The 8,625-nt window shown below is 35.8% G+C and overlaps 1 protein-coding gene across 3 annotated transcripts in view; it reads left to right on the forward strand.

Annotated features, from left to right (window-relative positions):
- Positions 1-741: 741 nt before the first annotated feature.
- Positions 742-8,625, forward strand: part of LOC125044020 (formin-binding protein 1 homolog) — a 22,083-nt gene continuing 14,199 nt past the window's right edge. For 2 of the 3 annotated variants that reach the window (XM_047640450.1, XM_047640451.1), the window contains exons 1-6: positions 742-840; positions 1,967-2,119; positions 2,227-2,412; positions 2,676-2,879; positions 6,926-7,047; positions 7,555-7,884. In XM_047640450.1, the coding sequence (XP_047496406.1) occupies positions 2,036-2,119; positions 2,227-2,412; positions 2,676-2,879; positions 6,926-7,047; positions 7,555-7,884 (926 nt within the window). In that variant the 5' untranslated portion in view covers positions 742-840; positions 1,967-2,035. Of the gene's footprint in view, positions 841-1,966; positions 2,120-2,226; positions 2,413-2,675; positions 2,880-6,925; positions 7,048-7,554; positions 8,071-8,625 lie in introns of all 3 variants that reach the window. The other variant, XM_047640449.1, reaches the window with a different exon arrangement.

Raw genomic sequence — 8,625 nt, forward strand, 5'->3', positions numbered from 1 at the left:
TGCAAAATAGTAGGGATGTATATACCACTTGCCTAAAGATAAGTGAGCAGTGGAGATGGGTTGGCGAAGAAGAAGAGGAATGAAGGGAAGAGATGAAATGAAAAGAGAAGAACATGGTATTTTCTGTATGCTGTATTCCGATTACATTCTGTGTTCTCCAAATTATCTAATATCCATCAGTAATTCTGTTATCATTGGTTTCACCAGCACTCACAATTTTAAAATTTTCTTTGCTGTCCAAATATCTTCTAATATATATATATTTACATAATATATATATATATATATATATATATATATATATATATATATATATATATATATACATATATATATACATATATATATATACATATATATATATACATATATATATATATATATATATATATATATATATATATATATATATATATATATATGTCTATATATGTACATATATAGATATTTATATAGATTATGTATATTATATATATATTATAGATATATTATATTTAAAATTTTTATATTCATATATTTTTATATATGTTTATATATTTAGATATATACGCACACGCACACGCACACACACACACACACACACACACACACACACACACACACACACACACACACACACACACACACACACACACACACACACACACACACACACACACACACACACACACACACACCATTAATCCTTCTTTTATTGTTAATGCTCTATTTTACAAAAGTTCTTTTTGTCCACAGCATTTGTCAGAAGGAAGCAGAGTCCAGCAAAATCTATCACACTCTTTACAACAGTTAGAAAAAGCGAAGAAAAACTATGAGAAGGCATTCAGAGAGGCAGAGAAGGTAAGAAAAAGAATTTAAAAAAAAATGCTTTAAGAGTATAGAAAAAAAAAATTATGAAAGGGAAGAATGGTAAGACCAAAGTTGCAAGATAAGTTGTGAGGAAAAGAGGTAAAAGAAGAGATTAAGTATTAAAAACTATAAGAAAAGTAAGGGGAAGAGGAGGAAAAGAAGCGAATGGAGTGATAAAGACCAGAGATGGTAAGAGGGAGATGTTTAAAACAAGATGATGGGTGCATTTTATATTTCTTAGTCAGTTCATTGTTAATTTTGAGAAGTTCAGCTTATTTGTATGCAAGTGTATTACAATAATTTGTTTATATATATGTGTGTGTGTGTTTGTCTGTGTTATATATATTATATATAGTATGTATATATATATGTATTATGTTTGTGTGTGTGTGTGTGTGTGTGTGTGTGTGTGTGTGTGTGTGTGTGTGTGTGTGTGTGTGTGTGTGTGTGTGTGTGTGTGTGTGTGTGTGTGTGTGTGTATGTGTGTGTGTGTGTATGTGTGTGTGTATATATATACATACATACATACATACATACATACATACATACATACATACATACATACATACATACATACATACATACATACATACATACATACATACATACATACATACATACTTACATGCATACATATATTTATATATACACATGTATATACATATATATATATATATATATATATATATATATATATATATATATATATATATATATGCATTCATACATATGTATACACATATACATACATAAATATATACATATGTACATGTATACAAACATATATATACATATATATACATACAGACATATATATATATATATATATATATATATATATATATATATATATATATATATATATGTATATATATATATATAATATATGTATATACATATATATATATATTTTTTTTTTACAAGAATGAATACAGATATTGCGAGTAAAAGTGGTGAATAGATGTATACTGTTATTGATTACCATTATGTATTAGACAAAAGATAACTACTTGGACATTGTTCTGAGACACTCCATCATTACGTAATTACAAGCTGAATATGATACTCAAGATCTCAGCCTATTAACATACTCACAAGCAGCAACTTGACTTTTCAGGCACATGAGAACTTCACAAAAGCAGATGCTGACCTTCACCTGTCTCGGGCGGAGGTGGAGAAGCAGCGGATGAATGCCAGCATCAAGAGCCAGCAGTGTGAAGATAGCAAGAATGAATATGCGAATCAGTTGCAGAAAACTAATCGCTTGCAGGTATGTCAGTGTGTTGGGAGATAATGTCACATATATTCTCCTATTGCCTAGCCTTCTTTAAGTCACCATAGAAGCAAATCTTAACTAATTCCAAATTTCCCTTGCAGAGTGACCACTACAACTCCATAATGCCGGGGATCTTCCAGTCGTTGCAAGACATGGATGAGAAGAGGATCAACAACTTCAAAAACCTGCTCAAAAAAAGTGTCGAAACAGAGCGCTCTGTCTTCCCTATTATCAACAAGTGTCTAGATGGGATTATCAGTGCAGCAGATTCTATAGATGAGAAAAATGTAGGTCATTAATGTTCTTCTTAGATTTTTATGGGTATAGGGATGAGGCAGAATTAAATTCTAGAATACAAAAAGTCTTTTCATCTTATGCCCTAAGCCCCAGGGTATCTTTTCAATGGCATACTAATGTTGCTTCTCTTGACAAATTAGAGATAAAAATTGCAGCCAGCACCCTCAATAGCCAATTCTTTTGGAAAAGGTCTTCCCTCAGTCAATGAATAAGAGAAATCCAAATACTAAAATTCTCCACCTGATCCCCACAGGATTCCATGGTGGTGATAGAGCGGTACAAGTCTGGCTTCACCCCCCCGGGTGACATTCCATTCGACGATCTGAGCACCCCGAGACAGAATGGCGAGATGACCCCTAACCATCCACCCCTCAGACACGACACCATCAAGGGGACAATATCTGCTTCCAAACTCAAAAAACGGGGTGGTCTCTTTGGCATCTTTGGTTCAAACAAGGTGAATAACAGCACTTTTCTAAACTCTTGTAGAAGCAAGAAAGAACTCGAGATGGCACTTGTAGTTGGCTCTTCACAGTTGTACAGAGGTCTTCTTTGAGTTTTCAGTTTTTTCTATTTTTTTTTTTCTTTTTTTTTTTCTTTTCTTTTCCTTTTTCTTCTTTTTTATGCGCTCCTTAGGTTTGTGCCTTGAGTTGTAGAAGCTAGTTTGTCTTATTCTCTGCGGCTGATGAAAGGTTTGGCCTTCTTTGTAGATTTTACTTATCAACACAACTATTATCTTATTATCTTTTATATCTGAGAGTATTATAAAATATTACCATATTGTTATTATTATTGATTTTGTAGTTAATGGGATGTTATTCACTTTTAAGTAGGCAAGCTGATACTAGATACATAAAAAGAAAATATAGACTTTCAGAGTTTGCTTGTTTAATAAAAAAAAAAGATAAAAGAAAAAAGGAGTGTAAATTGCAGCTTGGAGAGAGAGAGAGAGAGAGAAAAAAAAAAACTCAGTTATTTACACATGCTTATTTTACCTAAGCTGAGAGCTTCTTTCACTTTAGTAAGGTGCTTTTGTACATTCTGTATCCACAACAAACCCTAGTGTTTATCTATTATTTGTCTTTATTGTACATAGTTTCTCCTTTCTAAGTTTTTGTTTTTATTTGTTAGGAAAAGCTTAACTTTAGGCTTTTAAGAATCACCTTGCTAGAAAGACAACATGCCTTCATTAGTTTCACCTAGATTTCACTTGCAAAAAAGTTATACATTGTTTCAACTAATATTGACTAAACTGCAACACCTTTGAAAATAATAATAGAATAATAACAATGATAAAAAATCTGATATATGAAGCCAAGGCTTTGAAAATTTGGAGTGTATCTTGTATCAGCATTGACAATTTCCCTGCCTCTTCTTGCAGATCGATGCCCTATATAGGCTTATAAACCTCAACAGGATAATGGTATTGATACAATATTCCTATCCATCTAGACATTTGCATTCTTTTCTGTACAGTCCTTGACACTCTTAACGTTTCGTAGCAGACGTTTCGGTTCACCTGTGATGGGGTTGTAGCAGCTTTTAGCATTGCACGTTTGACCTTGCCTCTGAGGTCGGTTGCAACCTGGTGTGTAGCTAGAGTGATGTTGTATGGCTATTTTTTATTCTTTGGTTTGATTTTAATTTGCTCTATATTTATATATATTTTTTACATTCCACTCTGTGCAGTTTGTTTAGTGAATGCTTCGTATTTGAATGCCTTGTTGTTACCTGTAATAAAAAAAGGGTAAAAAAATTTGCATTTGAAGCCATGAATGTGATGATGCCTCATGTTTATATCATCGCCGCTACAAACCGTTCCCACTTTGAACTCTGCAGTAAGTGATACCAGAGGCTTGACACAGAATTCCCTTTGTGTGCACGAGTGTTTGAACAAAGTCCATGTGTCTCTTATTGTTTGATGGTAGAAGGGACTTTGGAATAATGGAAAATGAAGAAAAAATCATTAAGAAGTAGATCTTTTGTAAGTGGAAGCTCTGAAATTTTTAATTTACATAATTGCATATTAGTTTTTTGAAAGTAAGTGTTAAAAAATGAAATGTGGAATGCTGTTTATGTGTCTATATGAATTATTATTGTTGTGCAGCATTGAGTACTATTGAAGAAAGTTTGCTTCTCTGGATTAGAAAAAAAAAGAATTATGAAACTTTTATGTTTGCACTTTGAAAGAAGATGATTAGCAAAAGAACGTTATTTCTTTCTTTCTTTTTCATTGTTATTTCCAACATACATTTTCTTCTTCCCACACTTTGGGGATATTAAAGTGAAATATATAGAATAAATAACACAATTTGCACAATCATAGATCGTGCTTAGCAATGATATTTGCAGAGATAATTATTTTTTATCCTGTTATCACCCCTTTTTAAGATATTCCAATTTATAAGAGAGTGGATCAGAGAATGGTGTATATTATATGTTAAAAATCCATGACATCTATTTTTCCATCATAAGTTCTTTTTAAGATTTCAGTTAAAGAGTAAAAAGTGGATACATTTGGCAGATTGACAGATATCCCAGTGGATATGTTTTCCCACTTCACCTTGAACTGCCTGTCATTCAACTCTGTGCAGTCCCTCCCCCTGTCATCCCTCCTCCTTCCTCCTCCTCCCTTTATTTGTCTTCTATCACCATCCTTTGTTTTCCCACTTTCTCTCCTTCCCTCTTCATTTTCCTTTCTTTCTTTCTCTTACCTTTCCTCTTTCCAACACCTTTCCTCCTCCTTTCCCTTCCCCTTTTCTTTTCCTTATCTTCTTTTCTCTGACCTTACCCATCTTCCCACTGCTGCCTCTTTCCCTCTCCTGCCTCCCTACCCTCCTTATTTTCCCATAAAAGCCCAAATCCCAGAGTCCTGAGGAACATCACTAACCCTGTTTCATTTATTCTCTGTGTGATCTCTTGGTTGTGGTGGTGGTGTTTGGGCACACTGAATGCATCGCGCTCTCTCTGCCCTTCCCTCACACCACACACGCCCTGTGAGTAAGTATCGAGCACTGGCTGTAGCCACTTGCCAGAGGCTGCCGCCGCTCCTGGGGCCCATAGCGCCATATGCGATTTTTGCTTTTTTTTGCTCTGCTCTCGATGCTTTTGCGTCTTTCTGATGTACATTTTTTCATTTTTCAATTTTCTGTTTTTGTTTCTTTTAATGACTTGCATGATAGTTCCATGGATGACAAGGAATGAAGAATCCTGTGCCATTCATACAGGATACCATGTGATTCCAAAGCATTGGAATGGATTGTAAAAATGTGTTACAATTTCCTCTTGAGTGATTCTCTCATTCAGATCTTCCTCATCTGTCTTTCAGCTTACTCATCTTCAGTGTATGATTTTTTCAACACATATTAAGTATCATAATGTAATGACTAATTGCAAGGAGAACTAAATGAACTTTCTACTTAACTGATACATTTACAGTGATTTTAATCATAATGATTGCATTTATTCATATGTGTTTGGATGTGGACCTAAAGAACTCCCCAAAACTGATTATTTGATATAAAACTCTTTATACTGATATGAATGGCAACATAGAAAATATATATTTTTTATGATATCTGACCTGCAATGATTACCAAGTATAGTCATCTTCCATCTGTGTTATACCCCTTTGCCTTAACTGCTGTTGTTTTGAAGCTGCTGTTACAAATGTACTGTGCTGCTCTTGCTGAAGTCCACATGTGATTCTCTTATAAATGTCCTTTTCTGTTGCTGTCTGATGAATAAACTGCAGCACATTACTGTTGTTACCAAAATTGCTGTGCTGTAATGAAATAATTTAGTCAGAGGTCCCATATCTGTTTAGAAGGAAGTGTGTTTAGAGGAAAAGTTTCCCCTGTGTCATTCAGACTGCTTTGAGTCTATTGTGATTTGAATTTATACCTTGTCCATTTAAAGATACCCTTAAGATTCAGTGTATGTAAAATAGTTGCTGTTTTATGTAACATTTCATACTGTATTTTTTTTTTTTTTTATGTTTTTAGTACCTTAGATGATTTACAAGATTTTTTTAGTTCACATTCATTCAGATATAGTCCAGGTACAGTATCCATATGAAAATCACAATAACAAAAGATTGCTCGAAAATAAGTTACCTTGACAGTGGTAATGGCACCTGACACTCTTATCATAGATCAGTGTGATTTAACTTGCATGTCACTCAGAAATGTTAACAACCTCATTGCCCTTGCACAAGTACTGTGAATAGACAGCAGTACATGAGAGAGAGTGAGAGGTGATCATGCCTGTAGAGAACATCTAAATCTCTAAATGATAGAATTCTCACTAGGTATTTCAAATATTGACTTCTGTTTTACAGTGTGAATATATTGTACAAGTGAAAGGATAGTGTGATAACATAAACAGATGATTTAAGCATTTACATGAAAATGTTACATTTCATTAGATATATTAGTCATGATTACCCTGTCTCCAGTGATGAACCACATGAGCTAATGCACTTGTTCTTTTTTTTCCCAACAGAATAACTTTTCATTCTCTGAAAAGGAGGACTTTAGCGACCTGCCACCAAACCAGCGCAAGAAGAGAATCCAGCAGCGAATCGATGACGTCACTTTCAAATTACACCAAGAGACGGCAGCGAGGTCAGTTGCAGCATCAAGGGTGGAAAGTCCTGTGCTATCTGTCATATGTTGTGTGTCAAGCAGTTGTACTTTGTAGCGTATCTGTGGTCTGTTGTTATTGAAAATTGAAAATTTATTGACAATTTTAAGGTTTATGAGTATAAGTTCAGTAAATAGGGAAATTACTTTGGTGAATGTTTAGTATTTGTCAACTTATTAGAAAATTACTTTCATAGAATACATTACTAAATTATTGATAGAATTACAATTAAATGGTTAATTAAAATAGAAATGGACCCAGAACAGGTAGATGCTGTAATTAGTCTTACTCTTTTTAATGTATATTTATTCTTCCATTATTCTTTCATAATGCAGTGTATTTGTAGATTTTCATAACAAAATGATAATGGACATAGTGCTTGAATTTTTGAATATGTTGATACTGATTATGATTTATTGTTGGTTATCATTTTTACAGTACATAGCAATATTTTTACAATTTGATTAATGCATTTGCCTGTTGTTTAGGGATGGGTTACTGAAGATGAAGGAAGTTTATGAGGGCAACCCTTCTCTGGGTGACCCCATGAGCATTATGGGACAGCTCAATGACTCCTGCCAGAGGATTGAGAAGCTGCGTGCTGACTTGAAGCGCTACCAGGACCTGTTGGAGGATGCGGATGGGGACCCCCAGGGTGTGGGGGGAGGCGCAGCATCGGGCGGACCCTCCACCCCCAATGCCTCCCTTGCGCGCCACCACAGCACTGTCATGGCGCCCCACCACAATGGGGGTGGTGCTTCCCCTCGCTCCTCCGTCACCTCACACCGCACCTCCCTCAGTGACGAGTCCCTTTCCCGGTCAGCCTCCGACTCCTCCGTCTGCTGCACCAATCCCCCATCCTCCTCCAATACCACCTCCACCACTACCACCACCACCTCCTCCTCCCTCCAGCGCGTCACCATCTCCACCCTGGCCACCACCACAACCACAACAGCAGGGGAGACCAGCAACCCAACCCCATCTGACCCGCTGCCCTCTCAGGGGTCAGTTGTGTGTGCACCCTTCTTTCGGCTGCTGCTCACGCTCACACAGCCATTATGCACTCCCACTCCATGCCCACACACTCTTACCCCATCTAGGACTCTCATGGTGGCAAGGGTATTAGGGTATTCATTTTGATTTTGTCTGGCACATGCACCACATGAAAGGGAGAATGGATGAATAGGGTGAGTGAGTGAGTGAGTTAGTGTGTGAGTGAGTGAGTGCATGAATGAATGAATAAGTGAGTAAGATTGTAATAGAAGAGAGAGGGAGAGAGAGTGTTTGTGGATGGTTGATGTCCTGAGTGTGTAACCCAAAGCTGCTGGGGATGGCCTGTAGGTACATGCCAAACCACTGTGCGTGTAGTTTATTAACCCATTGGATCTGGATGTGTCATTTCCATAACATGGCCCAAAATTATTAGGCTTAATTGATTGGCCACTGTGTGTGATGACAAGACTGTGCCTCCCCCTTGCAATGTTATTTTCTCTTTTTCTGCATAAGTGTTTTTAGCTGTATTGCCATTTTTCAATGTCCCTATTTGTCATTTGATTTGC

The sequence above is a fragment of the Penaeus chinensis genome, chromosome 35 (genome assembly GCF_019202785.1).
Source record: "Penaeus chinensis breed Huanghai No. 1 chromosome 35, ASM1920278v2, whole genome shotgun sequence".
Classification (NCBI taxonomy): Eukaryota; Metazoa; Arthropoda; class Malacostraca; order Decapoda; family Penaeidae; genus Penaeus; species Penaeus chinensis.